Here is a 26,699-nt window from a genome sequence, read left to right as displayed (position 1 = left end):
AAGCTCACAGCGCGGCACCGAGTGCCGCGCTGCGAGCTTGTAGATCTGCTATTTTTGAAAAAGTCGTGAAAATGTGTGCAAATCTTTGAATATATGTATTTTCCAAGCAAACTTTTGTAACTCAAATTTTGCTTCTGGGTGGTCCCTGGAACTAGATATTTTGAGATGGGGGTCCGTGGCCAAATACATATCATTTTGGGGGTCCTTCACATGAAAAGGTTTGAGAACCACTGACATAGTAGTGTCTCAAGAACAGACGAACTGAGCTCCATTTAAGTGAAAAGGACCTTTTCTTTGACGATGGCTGGCCAGATTGCTGACATAGAAACATAGGTTTTTTTCCAAAAATCTTAGAAGGATTCAAAAGACACTTATAGAATCGGGTAAAAATTCTAATTTTCACGATATTTCAAAAATAGCAGATCTACAAGCTCGCAGCGCGGCACTCGGTGCCGCGCTGTGAGCTTGTATATCTGCTATTTTTTTATATTTAAAGCATAAAATATTGCGTCATAATGTGTTCAAATCGCTCTGGATTAAGTGTGTCTGCTAAATGCCTAAATTGTGAATTGAGGCAAAGGTGGGGTTAGAATTCATGCAAGGTGTCTCAAGTCAAGGGACCCCCAAATTGATATGCATTTGTCCGCTGACCCCCATCTGAAAATGTTTTATGCCAGTGAGGGACCCCACCAGAAGGGGAGATTTATGTTAAAGGGTTAAATAGAAAATTATTCAACATCTTAAATAGCAGATGTATAGATTGAGCTTATAGATCTGCTATTTCTGAATAGCCGACATATATGAATGGATCTCTTCACTTTTCCTGATCTTTCCCTCAAAAGGCCCCACCCCACAACACGGCGTGAAGCGACGCGTTGTGCGCTTGTAGATCGTCTATTTTCATTATTTATTTATAATAAATTCACACCATTAGATTTCTTAGATGTGCTTGTTTGTCCGTTTTAAAATGTATTTTCTTTAAGAGTCGTGACCCATAACAATCGGTCCATGACCCACGAATGGGTCCCGACCCGCTGTTTGGGAAACTCAAAGAGGATTCCAGGGACTCTGTGAGTTCCTTTATGGGGGTCTAAATTGACCCATACAAGTCTGTAACTCTAACAGCATACACATGGAACCAAATTGGACTCATTAGGGTCCATTTGTACACTGTCAGAGTTAAGGGGAGACCTTGAAATAAGTAAAAGTTTGAGAAACGGTGCTTTGGACAACCCACTGGGGTCCCACTGAAGTGCCAATGATGGCAGGCTCTGACATGATGGAATGTAAATGGTAAAAATGGTATATAGCACCTTTATCCAAGGCACTTCACATAGAGTGTGCATTACATTCACCCATTCATACACACATGCATACACCGCTGGCAGAGGAAACCATGCAAGGCTGAGGCACCAACCTGCTCACCGGGAGCAACTAGGAGTCTTGCTCAAGGACTCTTCCACACTAAAGCCCTTTGCACACAGGACAGTTGCGTTTTTTTCGTTTGCTGCATGAATGAAACGCATTGGATTTGGTGTGCAATGCTGTGCAGAATCGGCGCTGCGGATCCCAAAAGGAGTCATAAAAGGAGTGATGAGTTTTTTACCGCATGCGACAAGACGCACAAATCGAACTGGGTTCGATCGAGAAAGAAACGCACGGCCGCAGCCACTCGTCGCACGGCCAATTCGGATCCGGTGTGCATGAGGTCGTAGAGAATCATTGTTTTCTTTTTAAAAAGTTAAATTGTCCGTTTTATTAAACGCACCTGTGTGCAAAGGGCTTAACTCTAGGGGAGCCCGGGATCAAACTGGGAACCCTCCGCGTTCAAAGACGGTTTCTATACCCCTGAGCCACTGCCGTCCCTAAAACGTCACACGTTTATGCACAGGTGAGAAGAGGAACAGCGTGGTGAACTCCAACGCGGTGCCCTCGGCGCTGGAGCCCGCCGCGTCCACGGGCAGCTGCAACAGCAGCGGCAGCAGCAGCAGCACCAGCAGCCAGGGACGCACGCCCAGACACAGCCTGACCAGCAACGATGGCTCTGAGGAGCACCACGCCAAGCACAGCAGACCCAACTCACTGTGAGTCACGCACGCACGCACGCACGCACGCACGCACGCACGCACGCACGCACGCACGCACGCACGCACGCACGCTCGCTCGCACGCACGCACTCACTCACTCACTCACTCACGCACTCACGCACGCACGCACTCACTCACTCACTCACTCACTCACTCACTCACACACACACACACACACACACTCACTCACTCACTCACTCACTCACTCACTCACTCACTCACTCACTCACTCACTCACTCACTCACTCACTCACTCACTCACTCACTCACTCACTCACACACACACACACACACACACACACACACACACACGGTTACATCTCATACAATGATTAATAGTATGAAATGTGAATATTATAAAGATATCGTGATACCTTGTTTTTGAGCGGTGCTCCTGGAAGGAGCTAAGCTCCAACATCTGGCTTTGTCCGGGCCTCAAAAGATGTCCGGGCCCCCCAAAAACCCTCTAGGTTATGTTTTAAAAAATAGCAAAAACAGAACAGATCTACCGGCTCACAACGTGTCGCGTCATGGCACGTTATGAGTTTGCAGATCTATCTGGATGGTTCATGTAACATAGCAGAAGAACAGAAATGTATTAAATGCTTTGTAAACATTCCTCACAAACAATGTTTTTGTTCTGAACTTGAGGGCTGTGCAAAACTCTCAGAGACACTTGCATGCGGAAGTTTTCATGCAAAGACCATGTTTTGAACATGGCACGTGCACACTTACTGTATACATGCAAAAAAAAAAGAAGTGTCGAGCATTTTCTCCAGCAAAACCACAGAGCCGCCTACGTCTCTACCTCTCTTTCTTTGTCTATCTTACACTTTTTCTCAGAGCTCGCCCTCTCTCCTTTTTTTCTTGCTCAAACGTACACAAATGCACACACACATGCAGAGACACACACGTATGCACACACGGCACACACACACACTAGGGCATTCACGAATAGTGATTTTTAGTATTCGAATTATTCGACCTCAAAGTATTCGAATAGTCGAATATTCGACAGGACTGGCCAAACTGTCAAATATTAAGTAAGCAAGAGGCGAACATTATTTATCTGTGGAACCGAGTCACATTAACACATATGGTGCCAACCCCGAGTTTCCCGAGTTTGTATTGGTACTAGTGCTGTGCCAACCCCGAGTTTCCCGAGTTTGGGCCGTTTTTGAAAAAAAAAAAAAAAAAAAAAAAAAAAATCAAAAATTTTTTTTTTCAATTTTTTTTTTTGGACCTCCAGAAATGTAGTAGGCATGATCGCGATCGCGAAATTGCATGTTTAACCCCCATACCAACCCATTCTTTCAAACATGGCAGCCATGTTTGTTTACATCTGAAGAAAACATAATGGCTGATAAATCATGAATGCCTGCACGGATTTCCAAGCGGATTTTTTTGTTTGAAAGCTGTGAACAGCATCTACACACGTGGTGCATCATCTAGGCATGGGCGTGCACTTTTTACACACTTGCACAATTACATGGAAGTCTATGGTAACCATGGCAACGCGGGACATTGGCCGGAAAAAATCATTGCAACATAAGTGTTAATACTTACAATTCCAATTGCTTGTCAGGGTGGGAGTCCCCAGTTCAAATATGTTTATATTGGGGGTCACGGCCTAAAAAGGTTTGAGAACACCTGGTATAGAGCATTAAGAAAAGATCATCCACCAGGGGCATTGACAACTCATTCTTATGACTTCCTATCTAACCAAGCTTTATAAACTATATGTATTTTTAAAGAGAAAACAATAAAATAATATAAGCGAATATTCGACTTCGGTGAACAACGTCGAATAGTGACTTTGATATTCGAATATTTGAATATTTGGTGAATGCCCTAGCACACACCGTCCATCAGTCTGTCATCAGCGCAGCGGCATGTGCACATTCTGTCTATTTTCTATTTTCTCTTGATGCCTGCAGTGTCACTGGTGTTGACACCAGGGACGTATACAGGGGCCCAGCACGTCCCTGGTTGACACGGAGGCCTTGTTAACCCAACAAGGCCTCCGGTCGGGTTCCCTTAGGGGACGGCCCTCTCAGACTGGGCTTCACAGTGACAGAAGGCCCACTGTCAAATACAGCCTTGTTTGTCCTCCACACGTCCCCGCTTTTAGCGGTCCTCCCCAGCCACCGGAGGCTTAGCATTTCATTACTCACTCTACGCCACTTAGTCCTCCGTTGGTAGTTTTTTACCAAAGCTGCTTTATATTCAGTTGTAGTGAGTCTGACTTTTTCCCATCACTTTCTCGTCACTTCCTCATCATTGGCCTCCTTTTTTTAACCCATTTAGGCCTAGGATTATTGACCGCTTTAACAATTGAAAAATAGCAGATATACAAGCTCACAGCGCGGCACGAGTGCCGCGCTGCGAGCTTGTAGATCTGCTATTTTTTGAAAAATCATGATATTTCTTTGCAAGTCTTTGAATATATCTATTTAAAAGCGAACATTTGTAACTCAAATATTTGCTTCTGGGTGGTCCCTGGAACAACATATTTTGAGATAGGGGTCCGCGGCCAAATACCTGTAATTTTGGGGGTCCTTGACATGAAAAAGTTTGAGAACAACATGATTTAGAAGAAGGATTTAGATGTCGGGTCAAAGATCGGGTCAAAGATATTCAAAGACTTGCACACATTTTCACGATTTTAAAAAAATAGCAGATCTACAAGCTCGCAGCGCGGCACTCGGTGCCGCGCTGTGAGCTTGTATATCTGCTATTTTTCAATAGTTAAAGCGTAAAATAATGGTTAAAGTGGTTAAAATCTAACGCGACTCGGGCGCGTTCCAGGTATTTGAGAGTTAAGATAATATGTTATTGGACTTTTATGCCTTTATTGATTGATAGGACAGTAGACTGACAGGAAATGGGGAGAGAGATGGGGGAGTGACACGCAGCAAAGTTGGTCGGGTTTGGGAATCAAACCAGTGACACACTGTCAGGCTCCACTGAGCCTATGTGGCATGCGCATGGACCGGTTGGCCAGCAGGCACCCCGGCTGTCCTTTTTAAGGAGTTGTCACTGACTCAGTTAGTGCAACACGTTCCTTTGAACATCCTCCCAGCTATGGCATCACAACTTCCAGTGATACGTAAAGAGGTAAATGTGCATTGGGAGCGTATGTCGACGTTCCATTTGTTCGACGTGGGTGAATGTTAACCTGGTGAATGTTAACCACTATGCCTAAACTTAACCCTAACCCTAACCTCAGTAAAACTATGCCTAAACCTAACCCTAAACCATAGTTGAATAATGACACGTACTGTAGAAATAGCAAGATTTCTCCATGTGCATCAGTTGGTTCAGTTATCTAAACTAGAGTTCTCAAATTCTGCCCGAACCCGACCATACCTGAACCCGACCGACATTTAGGGTAGGGTAGGGCCTAAAATTTATGCTAATTAGTCGGGCCGGGTAGGGCCTCGGGCTCAATGAAAAAAGAAAATATTAGTTTTTATTATTTTATTACTATTCCTTTATGACAGACACCGACCATACTCGACCTGACCCGACGTTTTCGGGCCGGGTAGGGCCTAACATGTATGCTAACTAGTCGGGCCGGGTAGGGCCTCGGGCCTGCCCAATTAGGGCCCAGTTAGGGCCGGGCCTTAATTTTCAGGCCCGTTGAGAACTCTAATCTAAACACAGTTATCCAAACACAGTTTACCAAGAGCACCCCTCACCCATCTGACAGGGGTCTGCCTGGTACAATAGCTTAGTTACATCATTAGATCGTTAGAAACTCTGCAGCTGCATTTATTTGGTATTTTATTTCTTTTACTTTAGTAAGATGCAATAGAGTCATAACTGTACTTTTCCAGGGTTTTAGCTTGGCACAAACTGGTTTAATACCAAATGTGTCATTTCTTGTTTTTAATTTTCTACCCTTGGAAAGTTGCTGAGCACATATGCTCATTGTCAACAACACCCTGCGCCCAGACGGACACACACACACGCACACACACGCACACGCACACGCACGCACACACACACACACACACACACACGCGCACTAAAACGCACTAAAACACTAAAACATGGGAGCTGACCAGTACAACCACAGTCTTATGTAGAAAACCTCAGATATCCATATTGTAACTTTTTGTGTTTTTGTGTGGGTTTTGTTTTCTTGTAAATTAACAGCTTTCTTGATCATACTACAGCGTCACACAAAAGCATCACAAGTAGCAGATCCACAAGCTCGAAGAAGGAGTGCATTTCGAGCTTGCAGAACTGCTACTCTTGAATTTGAATCCTGAAAGTTAACATTTTTGGACATACAGTAAGTACATGCATACATCTATGCAAGACACTGCAATGCAATGCAATACATGCATATGAAAGACGGAGCTTTCACCTTCCTGTCAAAGGATGGGAAACTTATTATCAGAGAGAGAGAGAGGGAGAGGGAGAGAGAGAGAGAGAGAGAGAGAGAGAGAGAGAGAGAGAGAGAGAGAGAGAGAGAGAGAGAGAGAGAGAGAGAGAGAGAGAGAGAGAGAGAGAGAGAGAGAGAGAGAGAGAGAGGGGTGGAGCAGTGTATACAGTAGGAGCGTGTTCAGTCCATTATGGAGCACTGTCACTGCGTCACTGTCGGGCAGAAACCTTGTATCTCCAAGTTTCTCTTCTCATTAACGCCCTACCTCGTCATCATACAAGCCGATCTACAAGCTCACAACGCCTCGCGTCGTGAGGCGTTGTGAGCTTGTAGATCGGCTATTTTCACAATGCTATTTTTATCATCATAAAAAAGTGAACGGTTTTTGGACATACAAGGTTTCCAGCCGACAGCGCCCATCCATCTTGAAGAGGCTTTTAATGACATAGATGGAAGACCCCGGGGTCGTTACTGTGGCGGTAAATGGGACATGAAATAACATATTCTGCCCATGTCTCCTTTTTTCCCTTAATGGTCACCTACTCCTGCTTACATAACCTGCCACTACTGTACGCTGTCGCTGTGTGAGAGGCGTACGGTCTTATACGCGTCATTGCAAGTCTTTTGTAGTCCTGTGCGCAACTGTGCATTACGGTGCAGTATGCATAATTTAACTCCAAATGGACCCGTGAGAGGGGTTAAGGGTGCCTTTGGTTACATATTGTTACAAGAGTTACAAATTGATAAATTAAAGTTATTTTTTTTCCTTCTGCTTTTTAACACTTATGTTGCAATGATTTTTTCTCTTCAATGTCTCGCGTTGCCATGGTTACCATAGACTTCCATGTAATTGTGCAATTGTGTAAAAAGTGCACGCCCATGCCTAGATGATGCACCACGTGTGTAGATGCTGTTCACAGCTTTCAAACAAAAAAATCCGCTTGGAAATCCGTTCAGGCATTCATGATTTATGGGCCATTATGTTTTCTTCAGATGTAAACAAACATGGCTGCCATGTTTGAAAGAATGGGTTGGTATGGGGGTTAAACATGCAATTTCGCGATCGCGATCATGCCTAATACATTTCTGGAGGTCCAAAAAAAAAATTGAAAAATTTTTTTTTGAATTTTTTTCATTTTTTTTTTCAAAAATGGCCCAAACTCGGGAAACTCGGGGTTGGCACAGCGTTGGTATCAATACAAACTCGGGGTTGGCACCAGATGTGTTAATGTATGTATTCACAGTGCAAACGGCTCAATTATTGAAAATTCAATTCCCAATGTACTTTCCTCTTTTACCCTGGATTTTAACCCAGTTTCCTGCTCAAGTGCTGACATTTTTTTTTAACCATGGAGCTAATAGAGCCTGTCTGCTTGCTATGGAGATAATTGAATCCGGACCATAAGGTCAACATTTGTGTCAGATCCTGGCTGCGTCAGTCCAAAACAAAACAGTTCCTTTTTTAGTATTATTTAAAAAACAAGGTAAAATAGTTCAAATAACTGTAACAGTACAAGCTCACATTGCAAAGCGTTGTCAGCTTGTAGATCGTCTATTTTCACTACATTTGAGGGTCTTTTATGATGAAGTCGGGTGTTAATTCACGTAAAAAAAAATATATATATGGAGATACAAGGTTTCTACCAGATGCATGAGTGGGTGTGTGCCCCAAAAGATGACTAAAATGAACATTACAAAGTAAGGGGGGATTTTACCGTGTGTTCGTCTGTGTCAGTGTGCATAACTGCATGTGTCTGTGTGTGTTTGCGATAGCCCCCCCCCCCCCCTTTTTTTTTTTGCTGACTTCCAACACTTTCACTTCCTACTTCCAATACTCCATAATAGCTCCCTGAGAGAAATACTTTGTTTGTGTCTTACAGTATCTCTTTCAATTTCATCTTGCACTTTTATGTCCACGAGAAAATATATACCATTGAGGAGACATTGCACAATTGCTCTGTAAAGCCTCTTGAAATGTCAAGAGATATCTTTATTGCATGAGAACATCCTCTACACAGACAGACACTGTACTGGAGGCAGTTGCAGTTCTTTCTACATCAATTCTACATCATCACACTCATCTGCTCCGATGTCATTTAAAAACCCATTTAGGCTTAGAATTATTGAATGCTTTAACCAGTGAAAAATAGCAGATATACAAGCTCACAGCGCGGCACCGAGTGCCGCGCTGCGAGCTTGTAGATCTGCTATTTTTGAAAAAGTCGTGAAAATGTGTGCAAATCTTTGAATATAGGTATTTTCAAAGCAAACGTTTGTAACTCAAATTTTGCTTCTGGGGGGTCCCTGGAACTAGATATTTTGAGATGGGGGTCCGTGGCCAAATACATATAATTTTGGGGGTCCTTCACATGAAAAGGTTTGAGAACCACTGACATAGCAGTCTCTCAAGAACAGACTACTGAGCTAAGTGAAAAGGATCTTTTCTTTGACGATGGCTGGCCAGATTGCTGACATAGAAACATAGTTTTTTCAAAAAACCTTAGAAGGATTCAACTTATAGAATCGGGTCAAAATTCTAATTTTCACGATTTTTCAAAAAATAGCAGATCTACAAGCTTGCTTGTATATCTGCTATAATTCAATAGTTAAAGCATAAAATAATGATGCACAATAATGTGTACCCGTTCTAAATGGGTTAACCACAATGTTTTCATTCAAGAAATACCACGCGAAAAATGCACCGCTCACTGTATACAGATCTGTATGTATACATCTGTACTGTATATACACATCTTTTGAAAATAGCAGATCTACAAGCTCACCATGCGACCCATTGTGAGCTTTAAGGCTATTTTGGCCAAAATGTATATACAGTAGGGCTGAAGTGGTTAATGTATGTTTCGTAATAGTAATCAAAATCTACACGTTTAACTAGTAACTAAAGTTTTCAAATAATTGTAGTGGAGTAAAAGTACAATATTTGCCTCTGACACCTAATGGAGTAGAAAACTGGGGTGACTGCTCTTCATTCCGACATGTTGCCACTCCGACATTGACTTCTTATTGTCGGAGTGGCGACTTTTGATTGATTGATTGAAGACTTTATTAGAAGTTTGCATAGGAAAAGGTACAGTTTCATGACGGTACAGTTCACTGGTACAAGGTCTACTAAAAGGAGATCCATGAAAAGACTAAGCTTATTTCCACAGGAAACCATTTAAAGCTATACTGTGTAAGTTCAACTAGTGGTCAGTAGCGGTATTGCTTTTTTCGGCCGTTTTTCGGCCGGAGTCGTCACGGACCACCGCCGCGGACCACCGGAGCGGCGCCGCAAACCACCGCGACCGATAGTAATCCGTGGAGGGGTAGAACGCATGGTAGAACGTAATTTTCTGGCCAGGATTTGTGGATTAAGAGGTTAAAATCCTTCACCATGGTAAACACTGTAGCCAAGCGGAGGCGCTTCCTGGAGACCAGAGCAGATAAGCTGTGATTGGCCGGTAGTGTACCATGTGTGCATGATCGGCGATGTGATTGGGCAACGTATACACAACGTATACAGATGATGCAGATTACGTCATTTTGGCGCGAAATCCGGTCCACGGCCAGGATCATAGAAAACATATAAAGAGAAGGCTTCAGAAGCTGAAAATAACGGAGTGGGTGTTCTAAAACTTTAGCGATTTAACAGTTAGGACAATTTTAAGATTTGTTTTATAAAAAAAGTTACATGGTACAACTTTAAGTATCTCATATAACATTGAATGACAGTTGACATTGACATTGACAGTTGACATTGAGCGACACTTTGAGCGACACTTCCATAGAGGTTAAGTTTAGGGTAAGGGTTAGAGATAGGGTTAGTGTCGGAATGGAGACATGTCGGAAAGGAGACATGTAACCGAAAACTGGAGTAGTACTGAAAGCTGGAAAGTAAAAATACCTCAAATGTGTACCCAAGTACAGTACTTGAGTAAATGTAATTACTATTTACTTTACATCACTGCACTAATGTCATGAACAGTATAGCAGCTGATACTGTATACCAGAGGTCTTCAACGTTTTCAGGCCAAGGACCCCTTATTTGAGAGAGAGATGAAGCAGGGACCCCCACAACCTGTTCATAGATTCCATATAGTTTCATTGTTTGACAGCACAATCATCAGTGTATCTTGGATTCATGTCAATTTGTGATTTCAGATATTTAACCACTTGAACAGTCAATTCTTAATAAACTTGACCTTTCACTCTGTACTTAGTCTGCTCTTTTTCCCCTCTACACCAAAGCTCTTTGCCAAAAATAGCTGAGCTTGCAGATCTGCTATTTTTGGCTAAAGTTCTCAGAATAAGGACATTGGGGTTCAAGTGGGTAATATAAAAAAGGAGGAGAAAAAAAAGGTTTCTATCAATCAAAGATTTGGGGGACCCCCTGTAGTAACTCTGAGGACCCCCTATGGGTCCCGGACCCCCCTGTTGAAGACACCTGCTTTTTTTTACTTGAATCCTGATATTTCCACCCCTGATGGGAGACGATTTCATAGACGTACTGTAAACGAGAGACATGGACAGTAAGGGCTTTTGAGCGTGATCAGTAAGTAAATCATGGTCAGCAAACATGCAAGCGTATTGTCAGAGGTAGGGATGGGACGATACGCAATATTATTGTTTATCGTGATATAAAGCACTCACGATAATCGTATCGTGGAGCTTTAATTTATCGTGATATCGTCCTCCGTCATGCACTGGTGATCAATTCACCTTTTATTTGCCGAGCTGCATATCCGGTACCACTTAAACCCTTATAATCTATAATTGGTAAAAGGTACTTATAATATACGTACTTGATACAGTCTTTTTTTCACTCTATCAAAATGTCTTTGCCAAAAAATATCCGATCTACAAGCTCACAACGCGTCACAACGTGACGCGTTGTGAGCTTGTAGATCTGCTATTTTTTGGCAAATGTTCCGCCACCAGGATAATGCATTTTGATTATTGTGATAATATCGTAAATCGAGATTTCTTTCGTCACAATAATTGTGATATGACATTTTCATATCGCCCCATCCCTAGTCAGGGGATTGGAATTGGAACATCACCAGCGTATGCAAGCCAAATCCCCCTGAGGGGGGGGCCAACAAGCAAACTGTCCTCAGCCCCCAAACTTTAAAAGCGTTTCCCCCTCTCCTCCCTGAATGTGGTTAGAAGACAAGACAACATTTGTGGTCAGATGATTCACGTGGGGGAGGGGAGGGGAGGTCCCGTGACCGCGACCGCTTTATACATATCCATGATGATTCATCTTAGATTTAAGCTATATATTTATATATAATAAGTTTTCCAGAAAACTCTTACAGCTATATTTCCATCCATGCCTTACCCCTTAACACTCGGGTGACTGAAAAAGAAAAATCACTTCCACTCTGACTGCATTTATCAGTCAAATTGACAGGTAAATTGCCCAGGAGAGCAACACCTCCCCCCTTGCTGCCAGCGGGGGTTCTATTGTCTTCCAAATGTGAATTAGCATTTCAATTGACCTCTCAAATGGGGAGCGCAAAAGGTGTGAAATTCTCTCCTTGCTTCTGGGAGGGGGAGGAATGGGTGAGACCTGTCGTTATGACCGATAACTAACAGTCAGAGTGGTATAATGGTATATTATTTCATACTTAGGAAACGTTTCAGAAGGGGAAAAAAACGAGAACATTATGTCTTGAGTATTTAGGAAAAGTCATGGAAGGGGAAATTTCTGAGCCCTTCACGGGGAGAGTTATTGCACTTTGCGATCTCAAAATCGGTCAAAATGACCTGTTAGACACCCGTGTGTTAAGCCTTATCCCTAAACTTCTTTGCCTGTTTTACTATTTTGAAAAACATTTTTTAAATAATTTAACTAATCTTTTTTTTTACACAAATCTTCTCTTCTGGGGGTCCCTGGCAAAATACATTTTCAGATGGGGGTCGGCGGCCAAATACATATCATTTTGGGGGTCCTTGGTAGTCGTTTTCCATAAAACTACTACTGATTGAGAAGCTATTTTAGAATGGCCCAGGTCTTCTTAATGGGTTTAGGTACAGTAAAGTCTTAAGTTTCTTTCCGCAGCGTGTGTGGGGCATGTGACATCCTGATAACAACTTTCCAACCATGCCTTAAAGCTCACACCATGTTGGCACGGCCCAAGAGAGATAAGAATGGAGCTCATTTATAATAATTGTAAATACACTACTGCACGCACTGTCGAGCTGCAGCGTTCTACTGACTAGTGAAAGATGCAAACGTTGGAAGCTGCTCTTTGGTTCTATGATTCCTTAGTCCAAGCGTTTCAGGCAAAAATCGTGCACTTTATGAAAGAAGCATGACATTTGGCACACAGATAGAACATGCCATATGGAACTTTTTTGGCTATAGGGGCATCGCAGATTTGTCTTGGGAAACTTCAAATCAAAGTTGGGCTCTCATAGACTTTACTATAGAGAAAAATAATACAAAAAATAAATATGCTTTAAGTAGCATGTGAGGGGTCAAACTAGGTGTTTTTCGGGATTCTGAATCCAATGCAAGCATTTGTTTTGCACGAAAAACATTCCTTTCCGAGAAATGGCCGCCACAAAACTGTGAAAAGTGATGACTCATCACTAAACCATTATGGGGTATTTTTTTAAATTATTTTCCTCTATAGTAAAGTCTATGAGAGCCCAACTTTGATTGGCCCCCACAAGTTTCCCAAGACATATCTCCGATGCCCCTATAGCCAAAAATGTTCCATATGGCATGTTCTAACTGTGTGCCAAATTTCATGCTTCTTTCATAAAGTGCACGATTCCATCAAAATACTGCCTGAAACGCCTGGACTAATTTGGATTGTTGCTGTTTTACATTATGGAGAGTGTCAGTTGGTATCGTTTTCTTTTATCCCGCAACGTGGGTTGCACACATTTTGCATTTCCTTTACTTGTGTGGATGTACTGTAGCACAGTCAGGGGCGTCAAAACGGGGGGAAAAGTGGGACTGAGTTACTAGGGCCCAAGCAAGGTGGAGGGGCCTTAATTATTTTATACTTTAGCTATTGAAAAATAGCAGATACACAAACTCACAGCGTGGCACCGAGTGCTGCGCTGCGAGCTAGTACAGTAGATCTGCTATTGTTGAAAAGTCGTGAAAATGTGTGCAAATCTTTGAATATAATCGACCATTTGTAACCCAAATTTTGCTTCTGGGGGGTCCCAGGAACTAAATGTTTTGAGATGGGGGTCTGTGGCCAAATACGTCCTTCACGTGAAAAGGTTTGAGCACCACTGACATAGAAACATAGGTCTTTTTTAAAAACCTTAACTCTTTCTCAGCCCCCTTAAATCTGGCTCTAAGTCTCTACTGCCGGATTTTTCACTCATTTTGGGGGACGATTACGCATCGTCTGTAGAGTGTATTGCACACCACACCCATATGACTGGAAAGGCCTGCTCGCGCTCTTTCCGATACATCAAACTAGAAAATCTGTATCTTGTTCTATAGTCTAGTAAATGGCAACTTTATAAAGATTGTTTTGCTATCAAAACAGCCTTTTTGCATAGACATTTTGAGATAAACGACTTTTTAGTATAATAAATAGAATATCTATTCATTCTACTGTGAATATACCAACTTCCATATACGTATGGAAAGATCAATTCGCCCTCTTTACAAATCCGCCAAGTAGTAAGTTGCTATCATTTTCTATTGTTTAGAAATAGGGCTGTTTGTAGGCGATGTAATCACCAAAACAGCTTTCTGAATACATGTTTTCGAAAGGATGCTATCAAACATAACTCTTTTCAGCCTTCTATTTTTGGCTTCAATGATGCATCAGGCAGTATGTTTTCAAACAAATGGGTAAACAAATACGTGTTTTACAGACTTTTCAAGTATAAAGGCACATTTCAGCTCAATCCCTCAAGTTATGTGGACAATAGACCTATAAGGGCTCTGGTCCATACTGATAGCAGTGGATGCAGGCACGCCTGTCATCCACACGGCGGCGCTGTCTATCTCAGAATGCAGTCTGATGCATGTCTTGCGTTTACATCAATAAACACACGCAACGTGCATGTGTTTACGTTGTGTCACTGTCTCTCTCTCTCTCTCTCTCTCTCTCTCTCTCTCTCTCTCTCTCTCTCTCTCTCTCCCCCCCCCCCCCCTCTGCAACGTGCAACATGCATGTGCACGCGAACATGGGCATGCGCACGCACACGTGCACTCTTACTGTTTTCTTTTTTGTTTTTCTTTACATATCTACTGCATAGTACTGTGTTCTATTTGTCTGTCATTCAATGTTATATGAGATATATGGTTTACTATGGAAATAAGCCTAGTATTTTCATGGATCTCCTTTTAGTAGACCTTGTACCAGTGAATGAAACTGTACCTTTTCCTATGCAAACTTCTAATAAAGTCTTCAATCAATCAATCAATCAATCAATCAATCAATCAATCAATCAATCAATCAATCAATCAATCTCTCTCTCCCCAACTTTCTCTCTTGTATCACGGCTGTGAGAGAGAGAGAGAGAGAGAGAGAGAGAGAGAAATTAGAGCAAGAGAGAGAGAGCAGTGTAACAGAGCGAGTGGGTCGAGAGACATAGAGAGTCTGCTACACACTCTCTCTCCCTTTTTTTTCCGCGAGAGGTAGAGAGACATATAGACACGGTGAGAGATTGCCGTCCATCCAGCAAGTCCTCAGTAGTATAGTAAAGCACTAAACTAAACCCCCCCCACCATACACATGGCTGCTGCTACGTGAATGCCGTCCATCCAGCAATCCCAGGCCTGGGGAGGACGGTCATGTACCAAATCACCATGGTAACACAAGGTAACACAAGCTGATTGGCCACACAATGGTAACCATGGTGATTTTAGTCATTCCAGGGCCCAGGACGGCTGAATCCAAGCGTCAGTGATACATATGCTCCTAATCTTGTAAAGACATTCCAGCGTCAACCTTAGCTTTTTCTGAACTGACGCCGCTGAGCTAAACGCCCTGCTCGATCGGCGGTGGTCCGCGGACCACGGCCGATCGAGCAGGGCGTTTAGCTCAGCGAAAAAAAAAGGTATGGCAAAAAAAAGGTATGGCAAAAAAAAAAAAAAAAAAGCTGTCTTTCACGCGCGCGAGGCCCGGCGTGCAAGACACCAGTCATGTTGCCATACCTTTCCAACAGGCACGATTACAGTACATTTTATTATATTCCCCCTGTAGCCAAGGTATGTGAGCTGCCATAGCTTGCCATACCCAATTGACGCCTCTCTTTTAGCTTGGCTTGTGAGACCTGGCTCACACTACCAACAACAACACTGGATCTTACTTTTACTACTGTCTGTTACTACTACAAACTATGGATGGACTATACAAAAGGTAAATATAATTATGATGTGTTTTTCTGTGATCTGAGACAGTTTGTTGTGTTTGGGCTGGTGATTTGAGACTTTACTGTGATGATCACCTCAAACAATGTCAGCTGTTGGGGAAAAAAAAGAGAGAGAGAGAGAGAGAGAGAGTGGTCGAGAGACATAGAGACACGGGGAGTGAAAGATTGCTTACTGAGAGAGAGAGAGGGAAATTAGAGCAAGAGAGAGAGAGAGAGGTGTAGCAGAGCAAGTGGTCGAGAGACATAGAGACACGGGGAGTGAAAGACCGCTTACTAAGAAAGAGAGAGAGGGAAATTAGAGCAAGAGAGAGAGAGAGGTGTGGCAGAGCGAGTGGTTGAGAGACATAGAGAGTCTGCTACACTCTCTCTCGTCCTGGGCCCTGGAATGACTAAAATCACCATGGTTACCATTGTGTGGCCAATCAGCTTGTGTTACCTTGTGTTACCATGGTGATTTGGGTCCTCCCCAGGCCTGGGATTGCTGGATGTACGGCATTCACGGCAAGGATCAGCCATGTGTTTGGGGGGGGGGGGGTTTAGTTTAGTGCTTTAGTATACTACTGAGGACTATACTTCTACAGCCGTTACAAAAAGTTTTACTGGATCGTCATGGTTCTTACTTTTACTACTGTCTGTTACTACTACAAACTATGGATGGACTATACAAAAGGTAAATATAATTATGATGTGTTTTTCTGTGATCTGAGACAGTTTGTTGTGTTTGTTGTTGGGGAAGGCTTTGAAGTTGAAAAAAAAAAATACTAGCTCTTTCTCTTTTTTCCTCTCCTCAAACACACACACACACACACACACACACACACACACACACACACACACACACACACACAGTGTCTCTCAGTGTCTGTCTCTCTCTCTCTCTCTCTCTCTCTTTTTATCAATCAGCCATCTCAATTGCTCTCACTCGGCTAGAATGCCAAGACGGTTCCCACAGCTCTTGTGTCTGGTGATTGTTGTGGTAATGTGATGTGATTTTCTCTGATCTGAGACAGCTGGTTTGTGTTTGGGCTGGTGATTTGAGGCTTTCCTTTGATGTGGTTCACTCCAAACAATGTCAGAAGTTGGGGAAGGCTTTGAAGTTTCAAAAAAAAAAAAAAAAAAAAAGTGCGTAAAAGTGCGTGTCGGCTGGGAGGCTCTTGCGCAAAATTGCGTAATAGTGCGTTCAGGCTGAGAAAGAGTTAAAAGGATTTGAAATATTCAAAGAAATTTTCACACATTTTCAGAGTTAAAGCACAAATTAATGCGTTCCCAGTCTAAACGGGTTAAACCCCCTCTATCTATAAAGAACATTAATGGGGGGCCCGCAGTGAATCCTTGTACCCAGGGCCCAGAATTTGGTGCGACACCCCCTGAGCACAGCGATGAACCACAGAGAGGGAATTCCCTGGGGAAGTTAAATAGCCTCAGGGAGACAGGCAGCATTTCTGTGTCAGACATAGAAGTCACACTCTGGTCCAGCAACGCTGCCGCGCCACCATCTGTTGTTTATACACGATCTGCCAGCAGACACACCACCTGCCTGTAACCCGTCTAATCCAAGCACCACTGCAAACTGAAGCCACCAACAAACGTCCACGGAGTTCGGGACGGGTTCGCCTCCGTGTCAGAGAGAGACGGACAGTTTTCAGTAAAAATGCCACAATGCAGACCGATAGGGATGTCACGATTATGACATTTTACATGACGAGTCATTGTCGCTCAAATAATTACGATTAACGATTTAATTGTGTTTACATTACATTTCTGTTTGGCTTGTAGGCTTTGAGATTGCACATGGCAGGTATGACACGTAACCTAAATATACAAAGAAATGAAGGACATATTTCACAACTTTAAAAAGAACATTGATAGTGGAAATAGCCGATCTACAAGCTCACAACTCACAACGCGTCGCATCGCGACGCGTTGTGAGCTTGTAGATCTGCTATTTCCACTATTTTTTAAATGTTTGAACATATATAAACATCTTTCAACATGTAAACGATTATGACAGTTATCACAAAATAATCGCGATTATGTCAAATAATTGCGATTAGACGATTATGTAATAATTGTGACAGCCCTGTAGGCTACAGACCGACATTCCCTGCTCTGTAATCGTGTGGAGGTGACTAACATTAGTGTGCCGATCATCAACCTATCTGTGTCGAGGCTGCCTGGTGTTTGCCAGAACTAGCGTTTTATTGCGTAGTTTTTAATCCTTTTGCAATTATGTTTACTGCACTCATTTTTCGGTTTCGGAGAAGAATTTTCCTTTTGGTCCTAAAAAAAAGCACCTTATCGATTAACCCAGGGGTCTTCTACAGGGGGTCCGGGACCCCTAGGGGGTCCCCAGAGTTACTACGGGGGGTCCTCCAAATCGTTGTGTCTTTTTTATATTAACCACTTGAACTCTAGTGTCTTTATTCTGAGAACTTAAGACAAAAATAGCAGATCTACAAGCTCACAACGCCTCGCACTGCGAGGCGTTGTGAGCTTGTAGATCGGCTATTTTCGGCAAATAGGTTTGGTGTAGAGGGTAAAAAGAGCAGACTAAGTACAGAGTGAAAGGTCAAGTTTATGAAGTATTGACGGTTCAAGTGGTTAAATATCTGAAAACACGAATTGACATGGATCCAAAATACACTGATGATCGATCGTGCTGTCAAACGATGAAACTATATGGAATCTATGAAAAGGTTGTGGGGGTCCCTGATTCATCTCTCTCTCTCAGCTAAGGGGTCCTTGGCCTGAAAACGCTGAAGACACCCCTGAATTAACCGATTAACCAATCGATAAGTGGGTCTTTGATGGACCCACCCGACACAATAGTGGTGGTCCCCAGCCTGCTCTTGGTCATGGTGGTCCCTGGGTCCAAATCAGTTGAAAACCCCTGATATAATTTGAGGGTCGTTGATATGAAAAGGCTGTGAGAGCCTGTCTGCCTCCTGAGGAGGAAAAAACAGGTCTGTTGGTTTGCGATGTGGAGTGGTGTTTACCAAGGCCAGAGTAGTAGTAATAATAAAGACTGCAGCGAGCGGGAGAGTAGCGTGCTTCAACCTGCTGCCTCGTTTGCTCTCTGCAAGGATAATTATAATGCCTTCTGCTTCTTTTATTATTATTCTCTGAGAGTGAAAACAACCTCCAGGAGGAAGGAGACTAATTTACCTCATCCCTTGTTGAAGTAAAGTAGTTGTTCCGATACCGAGACCAGTATCGGAAAAGCTGCCGTAATTTATCACATGATATGCAATTTACAGTAATACAGTATTGTGTATTTTTAATGCTTCAGTTGATGTTGCACAACGTTTTATACTCTTGCTGTACTATTCACTTTATTATTTCACTAACCTGTAAATTGCACTCAATTATTAATGGAATTCGTATTTATTCCTAGATCAGTGGTTCTCAAACCTTTTAATTTAAAGGATCCCTCTGACAGACAGTGTACAAATGAAACGGGTCCATTGGGTTCCATGTGTACACTCTCAGAGTTAACAGACCTGTAAGGGTCCATTTGGAATGTCCTCAAGTAACCCTGAGGATCTCCAGGGTTCCCACGGTCATGAAATTCCTGGAAATATTTTGAAATTAGAAAAATATTTTTCCAGTACTGGAAAAGTTTTGGAATTGATCAAGGGTCCTGGAAAGTGCTGGAAAAAATAGCTATGCATTGTCTTTGGTTATTGATTTTGTTAATACCGAATACTGAAATGACAAATTAAACATTGGCCAAATTGTCAAATATTAGAGGCAGAAATTGTGAAAATAGCCGATCTACATGCTCACAACGCCTCGCAACGCGAGGCGTTGTGAGCATGTAGATCTGCTATTTTCACAAAGAAACGTGTTATACAAAATTCCTCAACTCTTAGTGCTCGTCAGGGTGGGGGGTCCCCAGTTAAAATATGATTATTTTGGGGGTCACAGCCTGAAAAGGTTGAGAACCTTTGGCTTACACTACCTGTCTTTAGGCATTGCACATAGGAGTAAGCGACTTGTTATTGAGCTGAATTATTGTTATATAGTCCTGGAAATTGGGTTAAATATTCTGGAAAAGTTTTGGAAATGAATTGGTAAAAATTTGTGGGAACCCTGTATCTCTTTCGAATGAAATGCAAGTTATGTGTATTGGAGTCAGTATCGGGAAGGAGTAAATGGCATCGGTACATCTCTGTTGTCGGGTCCTTTTTAGGTCAACTGGCGACGGAGCAATCCTCTAGTCCTGTGGTTAAGGTTTGACAGAAAACAGACTACAGGCACACAGACAGGAATCCTGGAAGACACTCAGAAACATTCCGCTCAACAACTGCACACTCTTTCACACAGACACATTCCTATATAGACCAATGGCATATTCCTGAAATAAATATGGGAACTGCTGTGTCATTCTGCAGGCAGTAAAATAGTCAAACATTTTGTTCTGCATTGACACTTAAAAGGGAAATTTTTCCCCAACCCATCGTCACCCATTTTCTTTTTTCTCTCTTATAATTTTTATCCCACGATTTTGCAACCCATTTTCACCCAGTGCCAATTGCCTATGTAATCCTGGGCTCTGCTCTCCCTCTGCCGCGCCTGGGGAGACAACGGACTGACCTCATGCTTCCTTCAATGCATGAGTAGTCCAAGTTGTTTCTTTTCACCAGACAGGGGGGATTTCCCCGGGATGGACGTAGCGCGTGGAAGGAAAGGAACACGTTATTCCAACCAGTTCCTTTCCCCTCCATCAAGCGCCCCGGCTGGCCAGGGGGAGGCATTATTGAGACCAGGATTACTGCATGTTTTTGTGAGGGTATCAACCCTAGGAGACACGGGGAGAGCATGCAAACTCCACACAGAAAGGCCCTATCACCGACCCCACCTAGGGTGTGGGCGCTGATGACGCGGAGAGAGAAACACGCCCCCCAGCACCCACAGCGTCCCCCGGCGGGAATCGAACCCAGGACCTTCTAGCTGTGAGGCAACTGAATCCAATTTTTGAGCGGTGGTAAACCGCTCCATAGAGTGGCTGTGCCTGTGTCTGTAGCCACTTTTCCTCAGCGTTTTGCCATAGCAATGTGTTTTCCTCAGCGTTTTGCCATAGCAATATGTGTGTGTGTGTAGCCATATTACATCACCAATTACATCCTAGACCTATATCCTAGTCTTTTTCCTCAGCGTTTTGCCATAGCAATGTGTGTAGCCTGTATTACATCACCAATTACCAATTGAAGACGTTATGCAAGCACGACCACCGCTCACTTCACATTGGGTGTGATTTTTTTTGAATAATACTAGAAATACTGTTCCTACGAAACAGTGTGGGCTCGCATGGAACACAAAGATCTACCCAACAGGCACTCCCACATATATGTGCATACAAATCCACGGGCACTCCGACATTACTTCTGAGACTCCTACATTTGATATACTTTATATACTTTAGTATCTAAAGATTTGGGAGAACATACTACAAAAGATTTCATGTGGGGTGGTGTTGTTATTTATATAAGGTCACACTTGTTGGCCCTGCCTTTGTACTCTGTCATTTTGTAGGAGAATAACCTTGGTCTATAAACTGTTCTAAGTGCAACTGGGAGTTTATTCCACAGTTTGGAGGCCAGGAGGGCGAAGAGTCTTGGGCGAGTGGATCGTTCATCTGCCCCTGTGTCTTAGAATAGCTGACATGATGGTAGTGTGGCATCACAGGCCATTAGATCTGTACACAGCAGAGAGCAGACAAGCTGCTTTGAGTTGATCTCTCTCCGTGTTCTGTGACACTATGACGTCACTGTCGGGTGGAAACCTTTCAGTCCAAAATGGTTACTTTTTCAGGAAATGATAAAAAGATCCAATGTAGTTATTTAGTCACCAGCTCCCTCAAAACTAGTTAGTTTGTCCACTACTGTTGTTGTTCTTAGTCATGGCTACTAGTTCCCACCTAATGTCATGTGGGAGTCCCGACTGCTCTACACTGTACTGAATAACTGCCAGTTTGCATAAGGACTTCAGGCGAGGACTCAAGTCCAAGATGTACAGGGTCGTGGGGTGTCCTCCAAAGAGGATGACACGATCTTCCACCATGCAACAGCACATTGCTGACGTCCTATCCGGGCCTTTTCCCTTGGGCTCAACCTTCTTCCAGGAGAAGGTCTCTGGATTTAATTTCCACAGATCATTGAAGGTCTGGTTTTGGCCTTCGCCACCAAATATGTACAGCTCTCCATTGTAGGTAAAGGCTGAAAGGCTGCAGCGTCGTTCTGGAAGGAGCTGTACAGAAGGTGTGCTCAGCCAGCAGTTGGTCTCCGTGTCAAACACTCTGATGGTGTTGTAGTAGTCATTATAGTCATCATGTATGCTTTGGCCCCCAAATACAAACATCTTTGTCCCGATGATGGTGGCAGAGTGATATTTTGAAACCGGTGGTGTAGTGCCTCTGCTGTTAATTAAAGACCAGACCATTATTGTGGTGTCCAACTTGTAGATGCAATTAGTGTATGCATACGTCTGTAAGTTATATCCTCCATGGACATACATGAGCTTCCCAAAGACACAGGCCGAGTGACCCCTCCTCCCCTCTGGAACAGTTCCTGACACCTTGGGCTTCAACCACATGTGGGAGTCTACATCAAATGCATAAAGACTGTTGCAGTTGTATGGTATACTGAAACTAGAGCCCTCCAAGATGTAAATGATATCTTGTATCAGTACAGCTGTGTGGCCCCAGCGCCTGGAGGGAACCTCAACAGGATGTTCTCCTCTACCAGTCGTCACTGGAGGCAACTTCCTCCAGCGCAAAGACACTGTGTTGAAGATACGGACTTCAATCTGATTACTGTCATTCATGTATTCTCCAAAAAAGTAAACCTTGGTCCCAACAGAAACAGCAGCATTGTAACAATCTGTTGGTCCTTCCTTCAGACATATGGTCCAACTCAACATGTCACAAACAGGCGATGGTGAATAAAAGCAGGCTCTTCAGGTGTTGTTGAATACAGTTATAGTGTGTGTGTTCCTGCACTTATATTGGTACAGTGGCCTCCAATTTCTCATGTCATGTTGATGACATCAGTCTTGTCCAGTTATGGAGTTCCACCATTTTTCTGAGGAGTCTCTCTTGACCTTTTAAATCATACATGGGCAACTGGCGGCCCGGGGGCCACATGCGGCCCCCACCTTCGCTTAATGGGGCCCGCAGGTTAATACCTGAAATATGCCCATATATGGTCATTTCAGTCCAGAATGAACAGGCTTTTTCAAAAACAGAATGTCCGTTTAATTACCATATATGGTGATCTCAGTCCAGAATGAACAGGGTTTTTCAAAAACAGAATGTCCGTTACCTTATGTCCATATATGGTCACTCCAGGCCAGAATGAACAGGTTTTTCCTGTCCCGTACGTGTAAACTATCAGTCCAGAATGAATAGGCTTTTTCAAAAAGCAAAATGTGTGTCCCATGTCCATATATGGTCATTTCAGTTCAGAATGAATAGGCTTTATATGTCCTGTACATCTAGAATATGTGTGCGGTGTCCCTCCCGGTCAGATGAATGGATACTTTGAGGATTGGTCAAGCTTCACATGATAATTTGGCCTTCAGGGTTTATCTGTCTTATTTAAACACTTTATATTTATTTATGTATTTATTTAATTACAAATTCTTATTTTAATGTATGTGTTTTAATCTATTTTATTTTTTAAACCTATTATACCAACTGTCATACCAGCTCTCCAAATACATTCAGAATAGAAGTTTTATCTGTCCACTGCTTCAATTCGAACCGAGGTTTGATTTTTTTTTTATGTCCAATGTATTTGTATTTACGTTCATAAAGTTAACATGAGTATATAACTAAATGCGTTTTAAATTAATTAAAATGTTACATTTCAGGATTTCAATAAAAAAAAAAAAAAAAAAAAATCAGGATTCCAATTCAAAAGAAGAAAAAATAGCCGATCTACTGCGATGCGCTTTGAGCTTGTAGATCGGCTATTTTTGCTTCTTTTGTATGAAATAGTACAATGACGAAGTAGGACGTACTGTAGCAATATGCAATGTGGCCCTCTGGAGTGAAGGTGGAAATATAGTCATCAAAGTTGCCCACCCCTGTTATAAATGTAATAGTAATATGGTATAAAATTACTGTTTTGTCAGTGTAATCCCCTACACTACTCGTTACTTGGTAATGTAATCGTGACTACTAATTGAAGCCAAGGCCGAATTGCACGAAAGAGCCCTGACAGCACATGGTTGGTTCTACAGACTCCAAATTTCACACGCAGATAGCTCAGACCTTTGCCTACGTTCTTAGCTAGGCCTCGACCCGACCCGATATGCGGTTATCCGGAACCAACGCGAAAGGTTCGGAATCTCCATATGCGGAGTCCTGACTACTAATTGAAGCCAATGGACGCGAATCCGAATTGGCCCGAATTGCATGAAAGAGCCCTGACAGCACATGGGTGGTGCTACAGACTCCAAATTTCGCACACAGATAGCTCAGACATTTGCCTACGTTCTTAGCTAGGCCTCGACCCGACCCGATACACAGTTTTTCAGATTCGGCACGAAAGGTTCGGAATCTCCGTATGCGGAGATGACTGACATCGGGCCGTTCCGGAGCAAGCGCTGACTCATTGTGACATCACTTCATTAAAGGCTCTGACATCACGTATGCCACATGAGTCAACAAAAAATCTCTGAGTGTGTATGTATGTATGTATGTATGTATGTATGTAATCCGCGTATCTTGAGAACCGTTCATCCCACCAGCTTCAAATTCAGCACGCGTGTTCCCTGCCGCAGCAGGTAGTGCAGTGCCCGGCCTCGACCCGACCCGATTCACGATTTTTCGGAACCCAGCGCAAAAGGTTTGGATTCTCCGTATGCAGAGCTGTTGTCTGACATCAGGGTCTTCCGGAAACAGCACTGTGTATGCAGAGATCTCCATATATGGGCATAAAGTGGACGCAGACAGACAGATACAGATATCTCCATATATGGGCATAAATGGACTCAGGCAAACAGATGGTCAAAATGGGTCCTATGACAAGGTATAATGGGGTTTTCATTACACAGAATTCGGCACACGCGTTCCCCGCTGCAGCAGGGAGTGATATGCGGTTATCCGGAACCAGCGCGAAAGGTCCGGAATCTCCGTATGCAGAGCTAATGTCTGACATTAGTGTTTTCCAGAACCGGCACTGTGTCTGCAGAGATCCCCATATGGGCATAAATGGACGCTGGCAGACAGATACAGATATCTACATATACAGTATGGGCATAAATGGACACAGGCAAACAGATGGTCAAAACAGGTTATGACAACAGGTATAATGGAGTTTGCATTAAAGGATGGGGCATTCATTCCTTATTTACATCGTTCCCGAGTAGGCCGGTCCTCGACTAGACGCTCGGCCGACTGTCAGGCAGATACAGAGATCTCCATATATGGGCATAACATGGACGCAGTCAGACAGATATCTCCATATATGGGCATACATGGACACAGTCAAACAGATGGTCAAAACAGGTCCTATGACAACAGGTATAATGGGGATTGCATTAAAGGGCGAGTTGGCCGACCTGGCCGAGTTGGCCAGGTCGCCGACTAGACGCTCGGCCGCCCTTTGGGCGGCCGAGCTTCTAGTTATAGTAATTAGTAAGTAATATGTTACTGCCTAGCACTGGTTTTGGTGGGCTTGATTCCAAGCTAATAGAAACTGCAGCCTCTCTCTTCTTGGAAAGTTAGCAGCACACTTCTCAAAGCCATTGTTCTTGCTTTAATGCAACACTGATGGGAAGGGAAGGGGAAGAAATAATGATATGAATCTGTGGCCAGACAGACCTGACCTGATGTTCCCGAGGTGAGAGGTCAACTCTGACTACAAAATAATCAGCTCTGTGGAAAGTTGAGCTGCATGGCCTCAAATCATCTGTTTACACTCTGAACAGTGAGGATATAGTCCCTTGGCTACTCTCACATTTGTACACTCTCTGAGCTACAGATCTGTAAAGCAGTGGTTCTCACACCTTTTCAGGCCGCAACCCTCAAAATAATCATATTTTAACTCGGGGACCCCCCCACCCTGACGAGCACCAAGAGTTGAGGCATTACATTTTGTATAACATGGTTCTATTGTGAAAATAGCAGATCTACATGCTCACGTTGTGAGCATATAGATGGGCTATTTTCACAATTTATGTCTCTAATATTTGACCATTTGGCCAATGTTTAATACCTCATTAGAGGTATTATAAAGTCCTTAAATTGTCTCTATAAATGTGCAGATACCCTCTATACATTTAAACTTTATGTTGGTTTGTTTACTGTTGAGTGAGAAAACAATGTTTCACATTAAGTTAATCATCTGGGTACCGAAGGTGCTCTAGCTGCCCCCCCCCCCCCCCCCCCCCACTGTAGTAAAGGACCATTTTGGTACCTAACTATCAACAGTTTAGCTGGATAGGCAGACCCCACTTTGACAACCACTGGCATATAGTGTAGAGGTCTCCAAAAACATGCACGCTGCGTTCCCATAAAGTTGGCAGTTATTTTCGAACCGTAGTGGTTGTTGTCTTTGCAGTGCCACGTGTTTGGGTCCGCTGGGGTGGGGGGTGGGGGGGGGGGGGGGGGGGGGGGGGGGAACAGCTAGGGCGCCTTCGGTGCCTTTTCAGCACCTGTGTGAAAATTCCTCGCTTTGGCACGCGCACATGACATTTTGAGCGGCCTTTCTAGCAATTCTGTGAAAGCTGACAAAAAAAAGAATGCGGATGGAAGCGTGTCTGCTCGGAGCCGGTGGAAGACTACAAAAGGGAGACGACAGTTAAACGAAAGCAGAGAGAGAGAGAGTTGGAGAGAGAGAGAAGGAGAGAGA

At 43.2% G+C, this 26,699-nt stretch overlaps 1 protein-coding gene across 3 annotated transcripts in view; it reads left to right on the top strand.

The window, feature by feature from the left end:
* The window catches only part of LOC308305097 (rho GTPase-activating protein 26-like), a 240,255-nt gene that overhangs the window by 182,723 nt on the left and 30,833 nt on the right, over window positions 1–26,699 (top strand). For all 3 annotated transcript variants that reach the window (XM_080749761.1, XM_080749762.1, XM_080749760.1), the window contains exon 20: window positions 1,892–2,084. In XM_080749761.1, the coding sequence (XP_080605887.1) occupies window positions 1,892–2,084 (193 nt within the window). The remainder of the gene's footprint in view (window positions 1–1,891; window positions 2,085–26,699) is intronic.

Source organism: Nannobrachium achirus, assembly GCF_963921795.1.
Source record: "Nannobrachium achirus genome assembly, chromosome: 19".
Lineage (NCBI taxonomy): Eukaryota > Metazoa > Chordata > Actinopteri > Myctophiformes > Myctophidae > Nannobrachium > Nannobrachium achirus.
The sequence above is the reverse complement of the archived record's forward strand: the minus strand, read 5'-3'. Positions and strand labels throughout refer to the sequence as shown.